Source organism: Protopterus annectens, chromosome 12.part0 (genome assembly GCF_019279795.1).
Source record: "Protopterus annectens isolate FY-2018-M chromosome 12.part0, PAN1.0, whole genome shotgun sequence".
Classification (NCBI taxonomy): domain Eukaryota; kingdom Metazoa; phylum Chordata; order Ceratodontiformes; family Protopteridae; genus Protopterus; species Protopterus annectens.
In genome coordinates, this window is record NC_056746.1 from 1,539,954,145 (window position 1) to 1,539,981,560 (window position 27,416).

The 27,416-nt window shown below is 38.6% G+C and overlaps 1 protein-coding gene across 1 annotated transcript in view; it reads right to left on the bottom strand.

The window, feature by feature from the left end:
* The window catches only part of LOC122816306 (medium-chain acyl-CoA ligase ACSF2, mitochondrial-like), a 1,435,169-nt gene that overhangs the window by 1,152,165 nt on the left and 255,588 nt on the right, over window positions 1-27,416 (bottom strand). Inside the window, exon 3 of the mRNA XM_044089039.1 lies at window positions 17,706-17,834. Within this exon, the coding sequence (XP_043944974.1) occupies window positions 17,706-17,834 (129 nt within the window). The remainder of the gene's footprint in view (window positions 1-17,705; window positions 17,835-27,416) is intronic.

The window sequence follows — 27,416 nt, forward strand, 5'->3', positions numbered from 1 at the left end:
TATTACATGCAGATTCTGAATGGAAACTTCAGCAAAATTCTGGAGACTGGAATGCAAAACTGAATACACATGGGATACAACTGAATACAGACAAGCAGTTGCCATGGCAGCAAATGGGAGTTTGTTGCCAAAGTCATGGCCTCAAACTCATTGCAAAAAATGTATTATCATCCCTTTTGGCAACAGCAATGTCCCTACAAATTACCACATCAATGGCAATATCCTAAGTACGAACTCAGTGGTAAGAGATCTGGACACTCAGGTTGACAGAAACATTTCCTTTGATCACCATGTCTCCAGAGTGGTAAGAAGGGCATTCTGTATGGCTCACCACATAAGTAAGGGCATTGTCTCAAGAAAAAGTGAAGTTATCACCTCTCTGTACCCTTCACTCATTAAGCCAATAATTGAGTACAACACTCCTTTTGGCATGTACCTTTCAAAGCACCTGCAGCAATTGGAGAGACCATAAAGGTTCTTCACAAAGGAATTTCAAGATCTTCAGAAGCTATCCTATGTGGATTGGCTGAAATCACTATCACTTCATTCTGTTTCATATAAACTACTCAGAGGCAATCTCTGCCTTTTGTGTAAGGCGATCTCTGGCCCACTTTATCAGAAATGCTGCACATCCACAAGTCAAATAGCACGTGGGTTATTCACCCTAAAGACCTAAACCTGGTATGTGGCATCAATAGAACCTGCTGGAGGGACAGATTTGTCTCTTAATAGACTCACACTTCACATCAAACAGAGGACTTCACTGGCCATTTCCAAACATGATCTAGACGATTGGATGGGTAACTGTAAATTCACCCTGTGTCCCTCTTGGACCGGAGCAATAGGTGCTGATCATGGTAACAAGGTTAAAATTTGGCTAGTCTTGTAAGGGCCTTCAGGCCATTAGCCTAGTAACTTCCTATGATCCTATGATCCTATGATCAAAAGAATCTTAAAACTGAGATAGAATGGAAAATGATCAAACAGGTTAACAGCTTCAAGTATCTATGAGTTGTGATTGATGAGAAGGGAAGTCTGAACTGAGTGGCTAAGGCTAAAATCAGAGGGGTTGCAACCAACTGGTATAAAGTGTTAGAGGTAGTGCATAAAAGAATGCCAAAGAAATTGAAAAGTACAGTGTGGCCAGTGGTTCTGCATGGCACACAAACCGGGGCAATTGAGGCAGAGCAATAAAGAAGCTTAAGATGGATGGCATTAAGGGCCTGAGATGAGTAGTAGGTTGCACACAGTGGGAAAGATGAAGGAGCAAGTATATTAGAGCAGAAGCCAAAATAGCTCAATTACAGAGAAGGTCAAGGTGAACAGGTTATGGTGGTTCAGTCATTTGTGCAGGAAAGCAGAAGACAATGTGGTAAAGCAGATTCGGGAGAGACAGGAAGAAGTCAAGAGGAGAAGAAGATGTCTGGCCAAGAGATGGGTGGATTGCATAAAGGAATAACTGAGAAAGGCAGAAATGACTGTCAAAGAAGGTGGGAGAGTGGCTCTCAACAGACAGAGAAGTGGTGACAGTTGACCTGACTCCATGAATCCATCTAAAAAAAGGGACAATGGACATTTGTGATGTTGCTGAGGATGTAGTTGTAGAAAGCACAGTTTTCACTAGACCCCACCTCACATGTAGTTGTAGAAAGCACTGGCTGCACTAGACCCCACATCACAGGCAATACAGACTATCCTCTTTCCCTCTCTGGTCTCCATCCAGAATGATCAAGACCTTAAGAGTGTCCCCTAAACATATGCACCTCCATCCACCAAAGGGTGTCCACCCCATCACTATGCATTACCACACCCATTTCTATCAGTGTTGGACCCTCTAATTGATCCCCAGTTACTTGGCTTATAGTCAGGGTTCTATCCCTTTACATCATGGAACCAGGTACATATGTGTTTTTGTCCCACTGGTGTTCTTGGTTCCACTGTTAGAATAAACATTAATACGTTTGGTTGTATCTATTGACTTATATATGGTTCCATGCACCATTAATTCCAGCCTAATGAAATCCCAACCGTCCTAAAAAACAACACAATACAGAAAAACATAAAAAAGAGTAAAAGTAAATAAAAAGCAAAAAAAAAAAAACAGCAAAGACAAAGTTTTTGTGGTGATGAACAACTCTCCCCTTCAATTAAAAGCTTTGAACTATATCTATATCTAGCTATCTAAACACTGATGTCAAAATGTAGCATCACCATACATGACACCACTAGTAACTTTCCCACCATTTAAGTTAGATTATAAGCTAGTAAATTTTTCCCTCAAACTATCTAAACCCCTCCCTCCCAAAATCAATATATTGGAATTGAAAGTTGGTTAGAAAGCACCTGTAAGAAAATGAACAATTCTTTATTTCATCTACTGGCTTAATACTATTTCAGCTCTTATGTTTACTGAAATGTGTCTTCAGAACTGAACTGTAATCTAATGTGCTCTTTTAGTAATGACCTGTACCTACATGAAAATTCAAGTAGTCAGAATGAAAATTCAGTACTATGTTATAACTAAAACTGTTATTGCCACTGCAAATGTAAAATTCTCTGTGAACAGTTCTACATTTTGATGTATATTAACTTCTATTGTCATCCCTCTCTGGCCCAGGTAGTGACTGGAAAGGGTCCTTGGAACAGTTCACCTACCCAGTTAACAAATGTTAAATAAATAAATAAATGAACTAAGATCTCTATCACATACCTTTCTGGGAATTCTATGATGAGGTTTCAAAAGTCACTTATAATAGCATCAGCCCCATTATTGTCTCAGCAGAAAGATTCACAAAGGAGTTTTATTCCCATTTATATCTAAATACAATGGGAAATTTAAATACAAACCACCCTGGTGGCCCACTGACATAATAAAAGTTAAAAAAAAGTAAAACAGCTGATTGCAGTATACCACAGATCTGAAGAACCCAAGACAAGGAAAATATTAGGAATTTGACTAAGAATTAAAAAAGACTGTTATAACTATTAAACCCGCTCATGAACTCAGGTTGGCATCTGAAGCCAAAGACAATTACAAATCATTCTTTAGTTATTTTGGAAACTAAGAGACAATAGTCATCAATGCATATAACTCACACTAAATGGCAAAGCCTACTCAGACCTAGTGGATGTTGTCAACATACTAACAAATACATTTAGTGCAAATTTCACCCCTGAGATGAGTATCCAAAGACTGCATGTCTGAAGACCCCCCACCCCACCCACTAAAGAACATGCACTGAAAGTGCTGTCAAACACAAAGCACAATTTCTCCATTGGATCAGATAATGAAACATCTTGGCAGAAATTCACCATAAGGTATTTAACCTTAGCCTGGCTACAGGCTCAGTCACTGATGTATGGCATATGGCAGTGGTGATGCCTCTCCATAAATGAGATCCTTCTACTGGCCATAGAAACTATAGACCCGTCAGTGTGGTGAGTTTCATTTGTACTGTTATGGAACACATTATAACAGACATGATTAACATAAACATTAACAATCTCTTCAGGCTAGACCTGCAACAATGTGGTTTTATAAAGGTAGATGCAGTCTGATAACCTGGTAACCTCTTTGAAAGGATAACAAAAGCTGTTGTCAGCCATCACACCATACACATAGCCTATCTTGATTTGGCCAAGGCATTTGCACCATCCCCCATGCTAGCATAATTAATAAACTAAATGTGTTATAAATAGCTCCCTATATGTTAAGATTGGCTAAAAACAGAATCCATATGGTGCAAGTGTTAGGGGCAGCATCAGATAACACAAAGGTGACAAGTGGTATCCCACAGGCCTCAGTACTGGGACCGCTTTTGTTACATATTTACTTCTCTGAACAACAGATTAAAAACCAAGGCATATAACTAATCAAGTTTGTGGATGACTGCAAATTGGGAGCAATTGCCAAATCCCCTATGACAAATAAGCCCTCCAGCAGGAACTTACACTTATAAATCCTTGGTGTACTGAATACAAGCTTAAAGTAGATGATAAAAATGCAATACTGTCATATTTGCTGACAAATCAATGTGACATCCTATACTGCTAACAATACTCCACTTCAGAATGCAGTTAGAGATCTGATAAACTAGCCTGATAATTCTCTATCCTTTGATCAGCATGTAGGAACAGCTGTTGGGAAATCCTTCTACTTCCATTAGCCAAAGGAATAGTATCCAGAAGTAAAGATGTTAATTCCCCTTGTACCCAGCACTGATCAGATCAATAATATAACTCCGTCTTTGGGATATACTTCACAAGAGATAAACAAGAAGCTCAGAGGCTTAAAATGCCTAAGCTACCAGAAAAGACTAGCAGCACCGTCCCATCTTTCTGCATCTCATAGGCTTCTCTGATGAGATATATACCTTGCCTTCTGACCAAATGAGGACCCCATAGTCCAGGAACTCTTGTACCTTCACAAACCAAACAGTGCCACAAATACAATAACAAGGCATCTAAAATCTGCCTCAGCAGATCAATACAACTATGTGGAAAAATAGCATCACTGCTCAGTGTTTCCCTCACCTTGAGAATAGACTCCCCTTGCAGCTAAATCACTGTGATACATTATCTTCCTTAAAATTGGACCTACATAGTTGGATAGGTATTCACAAATTCACTCTGGCAAAGTGCTTCTTGAGAGGGAAAGTATAGTCTAGGGTGAGACGTGACTAGGGGCATTAGTTGCAAGACTCAAAAGCCTTGAACTTTTGATAATTCCTATGTCCCTCTCTCCAAATATCTGTATATCTATCTATATAGTTAAATAATAGATAGAAAATATAGATACTGATATAAATCAGAGATAGATGTAACCAATTGGATAAGGAAACTGTGCATATCTCTTTTTTGACACACTCCATTGCTGTAAACTATTCTTTACCTTCTGATCTTGTGCATTTGTACCACCCGCTTAACAGTTTAGCAACTTTTTATTTGTATTTTTCTAACCTTATCATAGGCCCTTTGTTAATACATACCCCGTTTAGTCAGTTTTAAGGAGTTATTTTACATAGTTAATTGTGGCTACCATATTTGGCTAGGTTTTTATGTAAAGGTGTTTTTTTGGGGGAGATATTTTACATACTTAAATCTGGCCTTTGTTTCAAGTCACAGCGGATACTAACCCCCTACAGTGTTTCTCCACTAATTTTCTGACCTTGGATTGGCACATGGACTTCTAATTTATCCCTTTTTCCTAGTGCTCAGTTTTTGATTGGTGTGCATTCTGTTGTTTTGTGTACAAGAAGATTTTTTCACTATCAGCTGACTTTCCCAGCTGCTAATTGTATTCAGTTCATGGACTGTGTTTGATTTCACCCCCTCTAGTTAAGTTAGCTGTGTAATTGTTTGTAGCTTTTTCTGTATTCCAAAGTACTAGTAACAGCTTTTATTCAAACTTTCCTAGTCAATGATTTGGCTTGAAGAAGTCCTATGAGCAGAGAAAAGAGCTTGCAGTTTCAGTGTTTGATGACAATAAAAGGACCTGCAGTCCAAGTGCAGTCTAATTCTGCTAGGTTTTTATTTTTTTTCATATAAATGTCTCTAAATATTTTGCATGTGTGTGCGTGTGTGTGTGTGTGTGTGTGTGTGCGTGTGCGTGTGTGTGCGTGTGCGTGTGTGTGTGTGTGTGTGTGTGTGTGTGTGTGTGTGTGCGTGTGCGTGTGTGTGTGTGTGTGTGTGTGTGTGTGTGTGTGTGTGTGTGTGTGTCTGTGTGTGTAAAGATATATTGAAAGAGTTTTTTTAATGTGGGGGTAAAACAAGTCCACCCCCACCCAATCTGTTTCCAGTTAAACTCCACAATCATCAAGTGTTCAACAGAGTTATCTTTTCCATAGCAGATAAGATCTGGTTGGCCAGTCAGTAGTAGTGCTGGAACAGCCTATATATACCAGCCTGTTACTACTGAGGTCAGGGTATCCTTCATGTATGTCATCAGCAACCCAAGATCAGGAATAGGATCCAGATAATTTGTGGGAAGGCCATGTTTAGCTGGGAATGGGATTGTGCAGCATTAGCCTACACTCTTCTTAAAAAAAATAAAAAAAATAAAAAAAACAGGATGGGATTGCTCATTGAACCGGTACTACAACAAACCTGCAAAATGTTGATACCAGTTGCATGCCTCCAAAGTATATTACAGGAGTTCATACCCCCATGAGCATCTTCCATAATTTAAATGCATTTGTTTCTACAAGAAAGAAGAAGACTCTGGTCTCAGTTATGCTAAGCATGCATATGCTAATCATGTGAAGTCATTAAAATTCCACATATAGAAGGCATTACTGCTAGTACTGAAACTTTCCATTCAGCATGTTCTTTGTACTGAGTAAATTTGTTAATTTCCCCTGACCATTGCAGATGGCTGTTAAGCAGAGACTGAGATGAAGCCTCCATTGTACCACACATCACTTAGGTTTAAATTGCAGTCCTAGGAGGTACAGAAGCCAGCAAGGAAAAGATGGGAGTGATTGGCTGATAACAGCGACTCCCATTCTAGATGGAGACAGTGACTAAAGTCCAACTATTTGAGCTGTAAGTGGCCATTTGTCACACAAAGTCTTGTATAGGTGTGACCTTCTATGTAGTATTTGCATTTCCACCTGGGTGGAGGTTGACTATGAATCAGAACTGTGGCAAGGACATTAGGCACCCAAGGCAATCCACCAAATGACATCCCCTCAACCAAAATTAAGGGAGGGAAAAAATCCTCAATAGTTGAGGACCAAGAAAGAAAAAAAACAAAAATGTCTTCTCTGGGCTGTAACAAGCATCTGTGCTTGATCTTTGCTAGGTTTCCTCAGACACATGACAAGGAAATCATTTAAGCAGCTGCAAACTCATATCAAGTCTGGTTAAGTAATTCAAGCACTGCACTTGGACCTAGTTAAAGATGTATGGCTGACTTGTGCAGACTGACTGGCACCTCTTTTACAGTGTTACTCACACTTCCTAAGAGCCTATAATTGGTATAGCTGCTCTACTTGCCAAACCCTAGCTATGCCTCTTCCAATTATGTTCACTCGCATTCTCAGGATTGATAGAGCAGGCTGTAATGCACTTGTTGACTATGCTAGCTAACAGTGGAAGATAACTGGCTGACAACAAAAGAATAGCCAGCTGCAGCTGGTGACTCAGCAGTTGTCTGTCTTTGTCCTAATATGTTCATAGGCTGTTGATACTGTGTAAATAGCTTAGCCAATGATTCTACCAAGACATAAATTAATACCAGACCCTGACTTAGTTTTGGGCCTCTTCCATAATGGTTAGAGGAGCCAGATGGAGTGGGGGGATCCTTACAATTTCCCGATCCAGCCATCTGTGTTACACTTATAAAGGTCATGGAGACACTCCGCTTTACCTCTAAAGGAAATTTTTCTTATAAAACAGGCATCCTCTGTGAAAGCTATCTATCTTGCCAACAGGTCATAGTTATGTTTCACTGGTAATTTAGAACCTTTGAGCAGGTTTCTAGGGAGGTATTAGTTTTGCCTAATTCATAGGACTGGATCCTTTGGAACTCTGTACTCATATACTTAGCCATGTACATATTAAAAAGGCATTATATTCCATTATTTGTCTGATAAGGAAGGAATACAAGGAGATAATGACTTCCTTAGATGTAGAAGGTGTGCCTCTGATGATTATTCTGGCTGTGTAAAAGGATTTCCTAAAACAATGGCAACATGGTGGTCAAAGCATAGTTCACTATCAGTGAAAGTGCTGAAGTCCCTAACAACTGAGTGAATATTTCATGAGGGGTCTCCAATGTCACAGCAACAGGAATGCCTAGGTTTGTCAAGAGACGTAATGCTGCATTTTTTGAAATTATTAAGTTTGAAGCCATGGTCCATGCACCACTTTTTTTAACATGAGTTAGACCCTCCTGTGAAATATGTAGGTTATTGACAGCTATGACTTTGCATTCATCAGCAAACTTCATCAGCCACATGCTTTTGGTGTCTGCTTTAATGCCAGAGAAGTAGACACCAGTGAGGACTGGTTCCAAAACCAATCCCTGAGGGACACTGTTGGAAACTACTTTTTTAGTTGAGAGTATGCCTGAAACACTAACAAAACAGATTCTGTTGCTGAGCCATTTTCAATCCAGTAGATAACATGGAGTCTATACTTAATTGGATTAGTTTATCAATAATGCCCATATATGGAATGGTATTGAAGGCTTTGGGAAAGTCCAATTTTGCCATGGGAAATTATTTTCTTAATTCTAAATAGCTCAAAAAAGTTAATCAGGTTTAAGATGCAGGACCTGCTTTTAACAAACACAAAATGCTTAGGCTCCAGGGTTTGAAGTCTGACTATGTTGTTGTTTATAAGGTCCGTAATGATGTGCTCCATTGCTTTACAGATATGGCTGGTCAGGTTGATAGGTCATTAGTTGCCTGATTCATGTTTCTCCTTTTTTGGAATGGCATGACTACAGCAGCCCTGCATACTTGCGGCATGAATCCAATGGAGATGCTGAGATTTTATATGTAATATTGGATCAGCCAGACAGCGTTTGGTCCTGACAAGAAGACAGGGACCATGGAGTTAGTGTTTTTACCTTTAGAGAGAGCACTTAGGACTTGCTTGAGGGTAGTTTGGGGGATGATGAAGACATGTTAGGATACTGTAAATACTGTGGGGGATATAGTGGATTAGAGAATGACAATGTGTACATCACCAGCAGGTTTTAATGTCCAGGTAATGCCCGCTGAAAAATGAGTCAACTGCTTCACAGCTTAAAATTTACTCAGTCTGAGACTTATAAATTCTGAGTTCTACACTTTCAGAGTTTGTGTCCTACACTTTCAGAGTTGAAAATGTTTTAAACAAATGCCCATCTATCCATCCACAACCCCTTTTCCCATTTTTGCACATGGTGTCAATGTGTCACTTCAACAGTGACAATCATCTAAAGCCAGGGTTCTTACTGCCAGATGGCTAGTCCATGACAAATAATAATGAACCACATTCATTCATAAAAATATTTTTAAGTTAGAAGAATCAGTAGATAGCCATGCTGTGAGCTTCCTAGCAAGGGTTCCACATCTTGCTCATTTTTTCTAACATTTTCAGAATCACTGTTCCACATTTTAGAGACAGAAGGTTGAGTGTGATAGTTAAAGTGATACAGTAACAATTGCAAATTCATCTGTTGGAGTTTTCATGGTGTGGAGTGAGCACTCCCCCAGGCATTTCTGCTTTGCACCTAAGCAAGTATCAGTTCATACACATGAACATGCACACACACACACACACACACACACACACACACACACACACACACACACACACACACACACACACACACACACACACACACACACACACACACACACACACACACACACACACACACACACACACACACACACACACACACACACGCACACACACACACACACACACACACACACACACACACGTGCGTGTGTTTATATTTTTAATATATGTTGCCTCAGACTTTGAGCACTTAGTTCTCTAGTTCTCAGAAGAACAGAGTATGTAACTATTTCCTGTGCTGTCTGCACCCTTCCCTTATCTGCTTATGTTTTTATATGGTTCTTCAGCATTGGCACACCTCCCAAAGGAGTGCCTTAAATGAACTGACTATCATCCAAATTGCTATTATGTTTCAAATTATAAAGTTTCTAATATACTTCTAATTTTCTATTAACATACTGAAAAAAACACCAATCTGTATTATGTGGTCAAAAAGGAGTGAGACTATTTAAACAACAGCAGGGGATGTGCCATTTAATCACTTTAAATGGGACAGCATAATAACTGCTTTCATTTTGTAATAGAGAACAGGTGAGAAAAAGAAAGGATAAGGTCAAAGGTATATATGTGGCACAAGAAATCTGGACAGGCCAAAACTATTGAGGGAGGACAAAGGCCCCAAATTAGTGACAGATTTTGAATATTACTCTTGCAAACTAGTTGCTATAATAACAAGTTTTGCATAAACCTATATTTTTCTGAAGGATATGAAGTCAGAAACTCAAATGACTGCCATTATTTAGTGACCTCAGTCCTTGGTGATTTGCCAGAAAACCACAAATTTTATAAAGAACAAACTGAAAATATGATGTAAAAATCTGGACATTCTGTGAAAATCTGGACAGTTGGGTGGTACGGTCAAAGGGCCCAAATCAGGGACAATTTTAAGATCTTATTACCAGTCACACTGATGAATGAAGGGAATGAGAAGGAGAGACGGTTGGATGATGTGGGGATAGTGAATCATGAAGTGCAGTGGATTAGCAAGGAGGAAGTAAGGATAGCTATGAAGAGGATGAAGAATGGAAAGGCTGTTGGTCCAGATGACATACCTGTGGAAGCATGGAGGTGTTTAGGTGAAATGGCAGTGGAGTGTTTAACTAGATTGTTTAATGAAATCTTGGAAAGTGAGAGGATGCCTGAGGAATGGAGAAAAAGTGTTTTGGTACTGATTTTTAAGAATAAGGGTGATGTGCAGAGCTGTAGTAACTACAGAGAGATTAAATTGATCAGTCACAGCATGAAGTGATGGGAAAGAGTAGTGGAAGCTAGGTTAAGAAGGGAGGTGATGATTAATGATCAGCAGTATGGTTTCATGCCAGGAAAGAGCGCTACAGATGCAATATTTGCTCTGAGAGTGTTGATGGCAAAGTAGAGGGAAGGTCAGAAGGGGTTGCATTGTGTCTTTGTGGACTTAGAGAAAGCATATGACAGGGTGTCTAGAGAGGAGTTGTGGTATTGTATGAGGAAGTTGGGAGTGTCAGAGAAGTATGTAAGAGTGGTACAGGATATGTACGAGGCTAGTGTGACAGTGGTGAGGTCTGCAGTGGGAGTGATGGATGCGTTTAAGGTGGAGGTGAGATTACATCAAGCATCAGCTCTGAGCCCTTTCTTATTTACAATGGTGATGGACAGGTTGACAGATGAGATCAAACAGGAGTCCCCATGGACTATGATGTTTGCAGATGACATTGTGATCTGTAGTGAGAGTAGGGAACAGGTTGAGGAGACCCTGGAAAGGTGGAGATATGCTCTAGAGAGAAGAGGAATGAAGGTCAGCAGGACTAAGACAGAATATATGTGTGTGAATGAGGGGGAGGATAGAGGAATGGTGAGGATGCAAGGAGTAGAGGTGGCAAAGGTGGATGAGTTTAAATACTTGGGATCAACAGTTCAGAGTAATGGTGAATGTGGAAGAGAGGTGAAGAAGAGAGTACAGTCAGGATGGAGTGGGTGGAGAAGAGAGTCAGGAGTGATCTGTGACAGACGAGTACCAGTAAGTGTGAAAGGGAAGGTCTACAAGAGGGTAGTGAGACCAGCTATGTTATATGGGTTGGAGACAGTGGCATTGACAAAAAGGCAGGAGTCAGAGTTGGATGTGACAGAGTTAAAGATGTTAAGATTTGCACTGGGTGTGGCGAGGGTGGACAGGATTAGGAATAAGTATATTAGAGGGTCAGTCCAGGTTAGAAGGTTTGGAGACAAAGCCAGAGAGGCAAGATTACATTGGTTTGGACATGTGCTGTGGAGGGATGCAGAGTATATTGGGAAAAAGATGCTAAGCATGAAGCTGCCAGGTAACAGGAAAAGAGGAAGACCTAAGATAAAGTTTATGGATGTGGTGAGAGAGGACATGCAGGTGGTTGGTGTGACAGAGCAAGATGCAGAGGACAGGAAGAAATGGAAACAGATGATCCGCTGTGGCAACCCCTAATGGGAGCAGCCAAAAGAAGAAGATTACCAGTAACACAAAGGTTTACTATAGTTTGCACACTTCCAGAAAAATATTTATGACAAAATTAAGAACATTCAGGAATATGACAGGGGGTTCTTTTTGTTCCCTTGGTTGCTCAGTTTCTTTAGCTGGGGTTTCTTCTCTTCTTACAGTAGTTTGAGTGTCTGTTTTGACGAATTGTATGTGAGTGTGCACTAACACCCAACATGGTGAGTAGTACTGGGGAACGGTGAATATGTCTGAGGACCTAAAGTGTGGCATGCCCTAACACCAGCCTTTCATTCATTCATTAATGAAAGGTAAAAACCTTCCTGAAAGGTATTACTGTGTTTAAAAGTATCATTGTGCTACAAAACTGAACTTTTATGTCCTTTGACTAACTGAAGATAATGCTTTTTAATTAACACTACTTTCTTTCGCTGCCAGGTCTGAAAGAAAACTTTTTGAACTGAAACTTCGCATGCTATTGCAAGTTCGGAGTGAAACAAAAAATGAAATGGAAATGAGACTCTGCTAGAGGGTGGCTCTGTCCCACAGCCAAATTTACTAATTCTTTAAATGATTTGCTTTTTCGGTTTTTCACAAGTAAATGGCCTAGACCACTGAGTTCATTTTCAGCCTGTAGTTAGTTCCAGTTAACATATAGAAAAAAGTTAAGAGTAAAAAGTTCAATCAAAACGTAGTAGTCAGCTTTACAATAAAACCAAAAAATCTAATAAAAACGAACATTCATTTAAAAATGTCAGCATTAGCAAAATAGATGAGCTTAATAGTTAATTGTTTGGACTGCCTGCCCATCAAAGTAAGACACCTCTTCCAAAAGCTACACAACTGTGTGATGCAACTAACACTGTCTGCCTTGTTATTTTATGTAATACTGTAGATTGTTCTAATAGTCTGACTACAATTTTATTGTTAGTTCTTGTTAATAGTAATCTCAGCTTTGTAAATACATCATATAATACATCATATGATCACATCTATCACATCTAATAATGGGAAGCCATTGTTTCACTACCCAGTGTCCGATATTTATCGTATAAGTTTTACTTGATATGCCTTGGTCTGTCTCTAGTGTCCTTGGAAACTTGCTTATCTCAAGTCAGTTAAAATTAAATGTTTTGCTGTAGGGTTAAAGGTCAAAGACTGTCTCATCCGACAAAGTTACATGTCTCTAGTAGTCTATCTGCAAACATTTTGATATCAGTAAAATGTAGATAATCCAGGAGAGTACTCTATGGACAAGATTTTTCGTTATGTAACCAATGTTTGCAGCTTGTAGCAGCTTAACTTTTCAGAATCACTGTGCCCTTCATTAAACATTAGATACCATTTATGCTTACCTTTTTAATAAGCATGGAAGAAGTCAAAAAAGTAAACCTGTACACCCCCCCAAAAAAACAATCTTTTGCAGCATTGGCAGTGTGTTTCATACTCCTGCGCATCCCAGTGTCTGCCATACTGCTCATTGGTAGCACTTGTAGTCCTTGAAAACAGAAGTTTCACTTCTAGCGTGTGTAGCCACCACGCACATTCTTTTTTTCCCTCTGTCAGTAGCTACAAATCATGAGTCTGCTAGCACTAAACTGCAAACTTGAACTGCTGGCATGTATAGTACGGTTTCTACACATAACATCTCATCCACTTGCATCAGTAAGGAGAGAACTCGAAATGGTAAGAACAGGATGTGCTATGTGAGAAAGTCTTCAAAGTTCGTATTGCTAACTCAAATGACAACCTTCTATGCCACACCTTATGTCTCTCAGACATAAGGGCACAGTGTAAAAATCAGGAATCGATAGTTTAAGTAGTTTAAAACTATGAAGAGACTTTAAAATATACAATTTCATTAGATCGATCAGCTAAATATAATGGAAAGTCTGCTGTCTGGCTCATTTTCTGACTAAAACATTAACATTTAGAGATTTGTTTTTAATATTTTGTATGATTTACATTACCATAATAATTCAAACTGTAAAATGCAGAGTTTGTATAATTTGCAAGGATGGTTTTATGAAGAAATGTGTTCATAGGTGAATGCTAGTGCAGCTAATCCAGGGAAGTACTGTATGATTAGGCTTAGGCAATGACCTAACATCAAAATTAAACTCTATATCGTGTATCTGTGAAGTGAAGACGTTAACCAATATGCCAACCCCCCTCCCCCCTTTGAGTGAAGGTGGTCTGTAGTGTTGGATCCAATCTACTGCTGTACAAATGTTAGCAAATCGGTACTCGCCTACAATCTGTCCTAAGAGTTAAAAAAAAACATATTTTCAGCTTCAAGCACTGAAAATTTGTAGTGCAAAATAAATAAATAAATAAAAAGGTCACAAGTTCTCAATTGTCAGCGTGTGTGTGTGTGTGTGTGCGTGTGTGTGCGTGTGTGCGTGTGTGCGAGTGTGTGTGTGTGTGTGTGTGTGTGTGTGTGTGTGTGTGTGTGTGTGTGTGTGTGTGTGTGTGTGTGTGTGTGTGTGTGTGTGTGACTCCATGTGTATTTAAAGTGGAGTGGAGCTTGTAATTTGTGCATCAGAAGTGCTTCTGATATTCTCTTATGTTCCAGATCAGCAAAAGCTAAAACAAATCATTGAAGAGCGCTAATATACTTATGTCTGGAAAAATAAACTAAAGCAAAATGTTAATTTGGTGCTGTAATATTATTATATACAGGCATATGCAGATATGAAATAACAGCTTGTGTGTACGCGAAAGCATGTGTGTGTGTGTGTGTGTGTGTGTGTGTGTGTGTGTGTGTGTGTGTATATGTGTCTCTGTGTGTCTGTGTGCCTGTGTGCCTGTGTGTGTGTGTGTGTGTGTGTGTGTGTGTGTGTGTGTGTGTGTGTGTGTGTGTGTGTGTGTGTGCACGAGCTCGCGCGCACATGTGTGTGTGTGTGTGTGTGTGTGTGTGTGTGTGTGTGTGTGTCTGTGTGTGTCTGTGTGTGTTTCTGTGTGTCAAACTAAGCATTTAAAATATTCCAGTTGCCTTCTCCTGGATTTCTGCAGGTGGTTCTTTTTTGTGTTATTCTATTCAAAAAGTAGCAACATAGTAGCATGGTGGCACAGACAGGATTTTTTTTCTGGAAACTCTGGGTCATAAAGTTATACCTATAAAAAGTTTGCTTCAATGTGTATGTTCCCGTGTGTAGAATAGTGCCACTGTCCAGAAGAGTGTCACTTCTGTTTCACTTTTCATTTCACTCTGAACTCACACTACTTAGTCTAAAGAAGTTTCAATTCAAAAAAGAAAAGTGACTGTGTGTGTGTGTCCTTGTGTGTATATGAGTATGTTTATGTCTCTGCCTGCATATGTGAGGATATGGGTGTTTGCATGTATGAAAGTGGAAGTGTGTTTGTGTGTCTACGTGAGAGAGAGAGAGAGAGAGAGAGATAGAGAGAGAGATCGAGCAGTGGATGCAACTAGAGCTGGATCCAGTACTAGGCAACCAAGGCGGTCACTTAGGGCCCAATGGCTGAGAGGGGCCCCCTGCTGGTCAGGGGGGGTTCATTTTTTTAATAAAAAAATAAAAGTATTACTTGCTTTAAGGGCATTTTTCTTTAAGAACACCTATTGCGCCCACATCCCGTCACACACACACCTGCTGCTTCTGTTCCTGAGATCTTTAAACATTTTGTCTTGCTTCAAATCTGTTATTATTGATTCTGGTCTCTTGAACCTTCAGCATTTTGTGATTTTTGACAATTCAGACTAAATAATTTGCATTATGCGCATACCTCTCAAGTGCACCTTATTAGATGGATTGTTCATCATTTTGAGCCTTAAAGAGTCGATGCTCCTCACAGTTCTGCATTGAAAGGGTCTTTCATACAATAAGAATTTTTTAACCGATATCCAATGTAAATACTGAATCATATTAATTCATCAAAATGCATTTTTGTTAAGAATAAAGTGTCAGATTTAACCATCCATCCTTTGAGCTTCCGAGCTGAAGTTGCTGTTAAGTTCTTAGTAGTTGTTCCACATTTTGTCAATTTCTTCCACATTATTAGAGATAGTGTTTCACATTTTTAAATAAAAGGAAGAAAGCTATTGTACTGCATTCTGTATGACAGCTCTCTGAATGAGATCTAATTATTTATGCTGATATAATTCACTTTACAGTTGCTGGATACACATTCTAATGTACATCCTACTTATTAATAAGACATTGTTTTTCTAAAATGGATGCTTTTAGTGTTACTTTGTATTCTGTGAGGCTGGCATATCTGCAGACACAAAATATTGATGAAATCCAATCCATAAGTCAGCTCATAATGATACTGTAATGGCCAGAACTCTGTTCTCAGCAATCGATTTAGTCTTAACTGCTGATGTTTGAATTGACTGGAGTAGAATTATGAATTGGAATACAACTCTTTAAAAGTTGTTTACACCAGAAGATGCTACTATCACACCTGACCTTTTAACATCCCTGTTTGAAGTGCAGTATGCTGAAATACATAGGTCAGTAACATGGCTCTTATTATAGTATCATTTTGCTGCACTATGCGTTCCCAGGTTTCCAGGTGGTTGCTAGGCCTGCAGTCTACTCTAGCATAATTTCCTAGTTGCCCCAGTGTGCTGTTTGATCACATGATGTGTTCAGATTCCCAAGTAGGCAAACAGAGGCTGAATGAATCAAATCCTGGACATCAGGAAGCAGCTTGTTAACAGCTCATAGCTTTACTCTTCTGTGCTTATAGACTAAAGATAAATCAAAACCCACAATGTGAGAACATAACTTGTATTCTTTTAACCTTCCTGCATCAAAAGTGAGTGTCTTACCTGGTTAGCCACTGACCCTGACCCTGACCCCAGCTGATACACTGTCCATACTGCAACAGTATAAATGATGTAACAATCATACACAAACAGTACACCCGAATAAGGGGCATCACGTTCATGTGGATGAAATACATTATTCCAGTCCTTGATGTGCAATGGATGTGATACCACATTCATAGTACAACAGCATTTGGTAGACATATTTCTGTGAAATAGAAAATTCAAATCAAGTGCCTCAAGATTAGTCAGTACACCTGGCATTGGAAGATCTAGCAAGGAGAGGTGAAAGTGAGTACCCAGTGCTGGCTCTCATATTTTTTGGGGGAGGAACAGATGGATAGGGGTACTGCTGTGTCAACATCTAGTTGAGGTAGGAAACACATACAGAAGTATGACAGGCCACACAATGTCCATGAGCACACAAGACAGGGAACTGCACTTTACCCAGAGGTCATTGCATGCATAGAACTATGCTTATGTCACAGGCAAGTATTGTATTCCCCATCTCAGAGGTACATATACCAGATCCACATAGCAGGGTTTTAGCTGTTAAGAAAATTCACACTCCAAGCAGAGGTATGCAGTCACTGATTGCAGGGAGCTGCTGTGTTGTTCTCTGGACAGAGAAAAATTTGCATCTGGCCTTTAAACAAGGGCAACCCTGTTCTGAGGGGAGGGTGAAACAAGAACCTCAGACCATGGGGACAAAGAGTTTCCTGTGAAGGTGCAGGATCAAATATTTCTTCAAGGTTGTTTGGGAAAATGGGGAGGAGATTATAGTTAACAGATATAAGGGAGGAAGATACATACATTTTTTTTAAAATGACAGTTATGTAATGGTAGCATTAACTAGGGCTCTGATATAAAAGCCAAAACATTGTCTGACATTACCAAAACAAATAATGCTGCAGCTATAGAAAGCAAGCTTTGATTTACTTTGGAGGTCACCAAATACTTGGACAAAATACAATCTTATGCAACACTCCATTTGTTAAATAAATTCTGATGCAGAAGCTTATTGGATATAAATTAAAGGATTGCTAATGCTAGGGCAAAAATGACTGGTCATTTGTCAGTAATCATTTTTAAATTCTTAACCCTTACACTATCAACAGTGGTTAACAGCTGGCAGCATAACTTTTCTTTACATGTTTACTGAATATTTCTTACCAATATTATTCCAGCCTTGGCTGTTGCAAACTGAAGCAATATCCACTCATAGGAGTTTGGACCCCACATTCCTAGATGGTCCCCCTTCTTCAGACCAATGGCTAACAGTCCAGCTGCCAGCTGGTTTACCTGTAAGAGAGCAGAAAGAGTACAATGAGTGCTACAGCCCAAAGCTTAGTGTGACTAGACAACAGAGAAAAGGAGGACTGATAGATGGAGAGATGGGAAAATAGTCCTGCTAATCATCAATGCTGACAAACAGCCACACATCAACAGATCAAAATCCCTAAATTACAATATATTATTCATTTAAAGGATATTTTTGAGACAACACTTTGTTTCCTTTCCTACTTCCTCCTTTAAGTATGTTGTTCTTTCCAAATACTATTCCTTTCATTTCTATTAATCCCTCACTCTTTGCTCATGTCTTCATTTCACATATGTATTCCATTATTACTACTACTTTTTTTTCTGTCAGCTCACTGCTGACAAATGTGTGTAATTGCATTAGTAAAGTTAGTTCCTCAAAGAGTGAAATCAAACTTCCCAAGAGGCCTCAGCATATGTCAAGATAGGCTTAAGCAAATCTGAATAGTTAGTTTATTTCTAATGTTCTGATTTTATACACTTACATTTAGTTTGCCTTTTAACTCGGTGGCTGGAAGGTCCAAAGGAACCTTTTTAGCTCACACCTTAACCAGAACCAGAAGCTAGAAAAGAAAGTAAACAATTCTTTCCATGGTAAATAAAACTTGATTCATTTTAACAAGGTATAATTCTTGTAGCACAAGAAACTGGAAAAGCTCACTCAGACCCTGCCATAGACTGCTGTGGGGAACTGTTAGTTTGTCTTCCTTTATATTGCTTTCTTGTAATTTGCGTTGATTTATTGCTTTCTTCTGTTTTTTGTATTGTGGTATATTTTCATTGCACTGTGCTTTAATTGTATTATGTATTCTATTGCATATTTAAACTAGCAAAGAAATCGGAGTGGTTAATTTGCTCACATAATTCCTTCACTCTCCTCTTTCATTGGCTATTGTTAGTAAGCAAAAAAATTATCATTTTTAGACGTGACTCCCTTTCAGCTAAAGTGCTCACCCTATCCAATCTATCTTGTCCTTTTAAAATTAGCATCTCTCCCCTCAGACTGCTGAAGTTTGAGTTATGCCCTCTTTCATATTTAACTGCTTAGTGCACACTACAGCTCTTAGGATAGTAACTCATTTTTTTCATCTTACCTTTAAAATCTGCAACATCTGATCAAAGACCACCAATCATTCAAGCATTCACATTCAGCCTTTCAGTAATTATCTTGGGATTAGTGCTTCTGTTTTACTCCTGGTGGGAGAAGGAGTATAGGGACATTATTTCCCGAAGACTGCTGATCACTAGAAAGCAAGATAACTGTTTTTTAGGTGCCATCTTGGAATTTCTGCTACTACTTTGTATCTGGTGAGAGAATGAGTATAGGGACACTATTTCCTTGAGACTGCTGATAACTGTATCATAGGTACCAGCCTGGAATTTATGATACAGTTATACTTCTTGTTTGAGAATGAGAAGAAGGCATTTGTTCCTGACTGCCTCTGATTGGGCAGTGAATGTTTATGACCTTCCTGACTGGTTTGTTTGCTATTCAAGGCATGTACCAAGAAAAGGTTACAGTAAGCCTACAGACCCTTGCATCATCTGGGACATGACTGTTGATCACCAAAGAGCCTGTTGCCTGCATCTCATCTAGGGATCAGTGCTATTGTTTTGCTTCTGATGAGAAAAGAGGCAAAGGAACATTGCATCCCAACAACATAAAGCTGTGGAGAGAGCAGCAATAATCAATGTCAGATAGTAGCCAATTACAAGATTGTCCACTATTCATCATTTATGACAAAGCCAAATTCTTTCCTTTCAGTAAGTACTGTTTGATTCAACACCATATAACCTAACTTCAGAATATCTCCATAAGTACTTCATCCGTAAACCATCAGGGTCTACTAAAGTAGTTTCCTGTCAAGTGTTTGGTAGTGCCCTGTATAGACTTGGACACCTTGAGCTGGCGTTTTTCCTGTAAAAGCACTCTTAAAATTTCAGCTCTACTTAGATGAACTCAGGGAAACTAGTTAGCACAGTGACAAGCACTGCCTTCAGAAATGACAACCAACTATTCCTGACTTTGCTCTATATTTTCACCGGAACCATCTTATCAATAAAAAGGGGCCTTTTGCCATGGATATGAACTTTCCCACTATCTCCTTTACTAGCTTAGTGGATATGGGCATCCTGAGGCAATGCAGAAATTGTCTCATGTTTACTAACAAACATCTCAAACAAAGTGATAAATAATGTGAGAGATATATTTACACAATGTCACTGCAGTAAAACATCTCACATAAAAGCACTCCTAATGTATATCAGGTTGTCAGTAGTACACACGCTGCACCTATCACACACATTTCACATTTCACAGGCATTTCACACTGAACTGATCAAAGGAAGTACACTGAGGAAACTCAGAGCTATAATATATAACAGTAAGTATCCTATTTTTTGTTTATTTTGTTCTTTATTTCTTTGTTATTTATAGCACTTTGTGTACTGTGTATTTTTCTAGCTAGTTTCACTGTGTGTGAGGTATTAACTGGAAATTGTCCACTTTTATTAAGCATCTGTTGAGTTGTTTATTTCTGAAAACTTGTTGCAGTTAAACTCTTTTTTTCTAGAGGCTCCTTTAGCTGTTTAAAACTTTCACTTAAAGGCTCACTGCTGCTTTTCAGCTGTGAGAAACATTTCTGCAGTTTCTTCTAAGTAGTGGGGATATTTGTAGCATTTCCATATCCAGTCTTGTATTTGGGCCTAGTGTTTGTGGAGGCTGTGTGTCTGAGCACATATTCAGGGACATCTTGGTTTAGCCAAAGCCATCAGGCATTTCAGTGAGAGAGAATTGTTTGAGGTCATTGGCTGACTGAGGTCACCTGGACTACAGCTTAGACTAAGCACCTCATTGTCTCTTTTGAGATTTCGTTCTTAAAAGCTATCTCAGGTTTCAACTTTCTGTTACCTAAGAAATTCAATTGTGAGTGTTCTGCCATTTCACACTGAACTGATCGAAGGAAGGACACTGAGGAAACTCAGAGCTATAATATATAACATTAAGTATCCTATTTTTTGTTTATTTTGTTCTTTATTTCTTTGTTATTTATAGCGCTTTGTGTACTGTGTATTTTTCTAGCTAGTTTCACTGTGTGTGAGGTATTAACTGGAAATTGTCCACTTTTATTAAGCATCTGTTGAGTTGTTTGTTTCTGAAAACTTGTTGCAGTTAAACTCTTTTTTCTAGAGGCTCCTTTAGCTGTTTAAAACTTTCATTTAAAGGCACACTGCTGCTTTTCAGCTGTGAGAAACATTTCTGCAGTATGTTCTAAGTAGTGGGGATATTTGTAGAATTTCCATATTCAGGCTTGTATTTGGGCTTTGTGTTTGTGGAGGCTGTGTGTCTGAGCATGTATTCAGGGACATCTTGGTTTAGCCATAGCCATCAGGCATTTCAGTGAGAGAGAGTTGTTTGAGGTCATTGGCTGACTGAGGTCACCTGGACTACAGCTTAGGCTAAGCACCTCTTTAGTTCTTTTGAGATTTCTTTCTTAAAGCTGTCTCAGGTTTCAACTTTCTGTTACCTAAGAAATTCAGTTGTGAGTGTTCTGCCATTTCACAAGGAACTGATTGAAGGAAGGACACTGAGGAAACTCGGAGCTGTAATATATAACATTAAGTATCCTACTTTTTGTTTATTTTGTTCTTTATTTCTTTGTTATTTATAGCACTTTGTGTACTGTGTATTTTTCTGGCTAGTTTCACTGTGTGTGAGGTATTACCTGGAAATTGTCCACTTTTATTAAGCATCTGTTGAGTTATTTGTTTCTGAAAACTTGTTGCAGTTAAACTCTTTTTTCTAGAGGCTCCTTTAGCTGTTTAAAAGTTTCATTTAAAGGCTCACTGCTGCTTTTCAGCTGTGAGAAACATTTCTGCAGTTTGTTCTAAGTAGTGGGGATATTTGTAGCATTTCCATATTCAGGCTTGTATTTGGGCCTAGTGTTTGTGGAGGCTGTGTGTCTGAGCAGATATTCAGGGACATCTTGGTTTAGCCAAACCCATCAAGCATTTCAGTGAGACAGAATTGTTTGTGGTCATTGGCTGACTGAGGTCACCTGGACTACAGCTTAGACTAAGCACCTCATTGGTTCTTTTGAGATTTCTATCTTAAAAGCTGTCTCAGGTTTCAACTTTCTGTTACCTAAGAAATTCAGTTGTGAGTGTTCTGCCATTTCACACTGAACTGATCAAAGGAAGGACACTGAGGAAACTCGGAGCTATAATATATAACATTAAGTATCCTATTTTTTGTTTATTTTGTTCTTTATTTCTTTGTTATTTACAGCATTTTGTGTACTGTGTATTTTTCTAGCTAGTTTCACTGTGTGTGAGGTATTAACTGGAAATTGTCAACTTTTGATAAGCATCTGTTGAGTTGTTTGTTTCTAAAAACTTGTTGCAGTTAAACTCTTTTTTCTAGAGGCTCCTTTAGCTGTTTAACATTTTTATTTAAAGGCTCACTGCTGCTTTTCAGCTGTGAGAAACATTTCCGCAGTTTGTTCTAAGTAGTGGGGATATTTGTAGCATTTACATATTCAAGCGTGTATTTGGGCCTAGTGTTCATTGAGGCTGTGTGTCTGAGCACATATTCAGGGACATCTTGGTTTAGCCAAAGCCATCAAGCATTAAAGTGAGAGAGAATTGTTTGAGGTCATTGGCTGACTAAGGTCACCTGGACTACAGCTTAGCCTAAGCACCTCATTTGTTCTTTTGAGATTTCTTTCTTAAAAGCTGTCTCAGGTTTCAACTTTCTGTTACCTAAGAAATTCAGTTGTGAGTGTTCTGCAATTTCACACTGAACTGATCGAAGGAAGGACACTGAGGAAACTCGGAGTTATAATATATAACATTAAGTATCCTATTTTTTGTTTATTTTGTTCTTTTTTTCTTTGTTATTTACAGCACTTTGTGTACTGTGTATTTGTTAAGCTAGTTTCACTGTGTGTGAGGTATTAACTGGAAATTGTCCACTTTTATTAAGCATCTGTTGAGTTGTCTGTTTCTGAAAACTTGTTGCAGTTAAACTCTTTTTTCTAGAGGCTCCTTTAGCTGTTTAAAACTTTCATTTAAAGGCTCACTGCTGCTTTTCAGCTGTGAGAAACATTTCTGCAGTTTGTTCTAAGTAGTGGGGATATTTGTAGCATTTCCATATTCAGGCTTGTATTTGGGCCTAGTGTTTGTTGAGGCTGTGTGTCTGAGCACATATTCAGGGACATCTTGGTTTAGCCAAAGCCATCAGGCATTTCAGTGAGAGAGAACTGTTTGAGGTCATTGGCTGACTGATGTCACCTGGACTACAGCTTAGACTAAGCACCTCATTGGTTCTTTTGAGATTTCTTTCTTAAAAGCTGTCTCAGGTTTCAACTTTCAGTTACCTAAGAAATTCATTTGTGAGTGTTCTGCTATTTAACACTGAACTGATTGAAGGAAGGACACTGAGGAAACTCGGAGCTATAATATATAACATTAAGTATCCTATTTTAGTTTATTTTGTTCTTTATTTCTTTGTTCTTTATAGCACTTTGTGTACTGTGTATTTTTCTAGCTTGCTTCACTGTGTGTGAGGTATTAACTGGAAATTGTCCACTTTTATTAAGCATCTGTTCAGTTGTTTGTTTCTGAAAACTTGTTGCAGTTAGACTCTTTTTTTAGAGGCTCCTTTAGCTGTTTAAAACTTTCATTTAAAGGCTCACTGCTGCTTTTCAGCTGTGAGAAACATTTCTGCAGTTTGTTCTAAGTAGTGGGGATATTTGTAGCATTTCCATATTCAGGCATGTATTTGGGCCTAGTGTTTGTTGAGGCTGTGTGTCTGAGCACATATTCAGGGACATCTTGGTTTAGCCAAAGCCATCAGGCATTTCAGTGAGAGAGAATTGTTTGAGGTCATTGGCTGACTGAGGTCACATGGACTACTGCTTAGACTAAGCACCTTATTGGTTCTTTTGAGATTTCTTTCCTAAAAGCTGTCTCCGGTTTCAACTTTCTGTTACCTAAGAAATTCAGTTGTGAGTGTTCTGCCATTTCACACTGAACTGATCGAAGGAAGGACACTGAGGAAACTCGGATCTATAATATATAACATTAAGTATCCTCTTTTTTGTTTATTTTGTTCTTTATTTCTTTGTTATTTATAGCAGTTTGTGTACTGTGTATTTTTCTAGCTAGTTTCACTGTGTGTGAGGTATTAACTGGAAATTGTCCACTTTTATTAAGCATCTGTTGAGTTGTTTATTTCTGAAAACTTGTTGCAGTTAAACTCTTTTTTCTAGAGGCTCTTTTAGCTGTTTAAAACTTTCATTTAAAGTCTCACTGCTGCTTTTCAGCTGTGAGAAACATTTCTGCAGTTTCTTCTAAGTAGTGGGGATATTTGTAGCATTTCCATATTCAGGCTTGTATTTGGGCCTAGTGTTTGTGGATGCTGTGTGTCTGAGCACATATTCAGAAACATCTTGGTTTAGCCAAAGCCATCAGGCATTTCAGTGAAAGAGAATTGTTTGAGGTCATTGGCTGACTGAGGTAACCTGGACTACAGCTTGGACTAAGCACCTCATTGGCTCTTTTGAGATTTCTTTCTTAAAAGCTGTCTCAGGTTTCAACTTTCTGTTACCTAAGAAATTCAGTTGTGAATGTTCTGCCATTTCACACTGAAATGATCAAAGGAAGGACACTGAGGAAAGTCGGAGCTATAATATATAACATTAAGTATCCTATTTTTTGTTTATTTTGTTCTTTATTTATTTGTTAATTATAGCACTTTGTGTACTGTGTATTTTTCTAGCTAGTTTCACTGTGTGTGAGGTATTAACTGGAAATTGTCCACTTTTATTAAGCATCTGTTGAGTTATTTGTTTCAGAAAACTTGTTGCAGTTAAACTCTTTTTTCTAGAGGCTCGTTTAGCTGTTTAAAATTTCATTTAAAGGCTCATTGCTTCTTTTCATCTCTGAGAAACATTTCTGCAGTTTGTTCTAAGTAATGGAGATATTTGTAGCATTTCCATATTCAAGCTTGTATTTGGGCCTAGTGTTTGTGGAGGCTGTGTGTCTGAGCACATATTCAGGGACATCTTGGTCTAGCCAAAGCCTTCAGGCATTTCAGTGAGAGAGAATTGTTTGAGGTCTTTGGCTGACTGAGGTCACCTGGACTACAGCTTAGACTAAGCACCTCATTGGTTCTTTTGAGATTTCTTTCTTAAAAGCTGTCTCAGGTTTCAACGTTCTGTTACCTAAGAAATTCAGTTGTGAGTGTTCTGCCATTTCACACTGAACTGATCAAAGGAAGGACACTGAGGAAACTCGGAGCTATAATATATAAGATTAACTATCCTATTTTTTGTTTATTTTGTTCTTTATTTCTTTGTTATTTATAGCACTTTGTGTACTGTGTATTTTTCTAGCTAGATTCACTGTGTGTGAGGTATTACCTGGAAATTGTCTACTTTTATTAAGCATCTGTTGAGTTGTTTGTTTCTGAAAACTTGCTGCAGATAAACTCTTTTTCTAGAGGCTCCTTTAGCTGTTTCAAACTTTCAGTTAAAGTCTCACGGTTTTTTTTCAGCTGTGAGAAACATTTCTGCAGTTTGGTCTAAGTAGTGGGGAAATTTGTAGCATTTCCATATTCAGGCATGTATTTGGGCCTAGTGTTTGTTGAGGCTGTGTGTCTGAGCACATATTAAGGGACATCTTGGTTTAGCCAAAGCCATCAGGTATTTCAGTGAGAGAGAATTGTTTGAGGTCATTGGCTGACTGAGGTCACCTGTATTACATCTTAGACTAAGCACCTCATTGGTTCTTTTCAGATTTCTTTCTTAATAGCTGTCTCAGGTTTCAACTTTCTGTTACCTAAGAAATTCAGTTGTGAGTGTTCTGCCACTTCACACTGAGGTGATCAAAGGAAGTACACTGAGGAAACTCGGAGCTATAATATACAACATTAAGTATCCTGTTTTTGTTTATTTTGTTATTTATTTCTTTGTTATTTATAGCACTTTGTGTACTGTATATTTTTCCAGCTAGTCTCACTGTGTGTGAGGTATTAACTGGAAATTGTCCACTTTTATTAAGTGTCTGTTGAGTTGTTTGTTTCTGAAAACTTGTTGCAGTTAAACTCTTTTTTCTAGAGGCTCATTTAGCTGTTTAAAACTTTCATTTAAAGGCTCACTGCTGCTTTTCAGCTGTGAGAAACATTTCTGCAGTTTGTTCTAAGTAGTGGGGATATTTGTAGCATTTCCATATTCAGGCGTGTATTTGGGCCTAGTATTTGTGGAGGCTGTGTGTCTGAGCACATATTCAGGGATATCTTGGTTTATCCAAAGCCATCAGGCATTTCAGTGAGAGAGAATTGTTTGAGGTCATTGGCTGACTGAGGTCACCTGGACTACAGCTTAGACAAAGCACCTCATTGTTTTTTTTGAGATTTTTTTCTTAAAAGCTGTCTCCGGTTTCAACTTTCTGTTACCTAAGAAATTCAGTTGTGAGTGTTCTGCCATTTCACACTGATCTGATCGACGGAAGGACACTGAGGAAACTCGGAGCTATAATATATAACATTAAGTAACCTATTTTTTGTTTATTTTGTTCTTTATTTCTTTGTTATTCATAGCACTTTGTGTACTGCGTATTTTTCTAGCTAGTTTCACTGTGTGTGAGTTATTAACTGGAAATTGTCCACTTTTATTAAGCATCTGTTGAGTTGTTTGTTTCTGAAAACTTGTTGCAGTTAAACTCTTTTTTCTAGAGGCTCCTTTAGCTGTTTAAAACTTTCATTTAAAGGCTCACTGCTGCTTTTCAGCTGTGAGAAACATTTCTGCAGTTTGTTCTAAGTTGTGGGGATATTTGTAGCATTTCCATATTCAGGCTTGTATTTGGGCTTAGTGTTTGTTGAGGCTGTGTGTCTGAGCACATATTCAGGGACATCTTGGTTTAGCCAAAACCATCATCATTTCAGTGAGAGATAATTGTTTGAGGTCATTGGCTGACTGAGGTCACCTGGATTACAGCTTAGACTAAGCACCTCATTGGTTCTTTTGAGATTTCTTTCTTAAAAGCTGTCTCAGGTTTCAACTTTCTGTTACCTAAGAAATTCTGTTGTGAGAGTTCTGCCATTTCTCACTGAACTGATCAAAGGAAGTACACTGAGGAAACTCGGAGCTATAATATACAACATTAAGTATCCTATTTTTGTTTATTTTGTTCTTTATTTCTTTGTTATTTATAGCACTTTGTGTACTGTGTATTTTTCTAGCTAGTTTCACTGTGTGAGGTATTAACTGGAAATTGTCCACTTTTATTAAGTATCTGTTGAGTTGTTTGTTTCTGAAAACTTGTTGCTGTTAAACTCTTTTTTCTAGAGGCTCATTTAGTTGTTTAAAACTTTCATTTAAAGGCTCACTGCTGCTTTTCAGCTGTGAGAAACATTTCTGCAGTTTGTTCTAAGTAGTGGGGATATTTGTAGCATTTCCATATTCAGGCGTGTATTTGGGCCTAGTATTTGTTGAGGCTGTGTGTCTGAGCACATATTCAGGGACATCTTGGTTTATCCAAAGCCATCAGGCATTTCAGTGA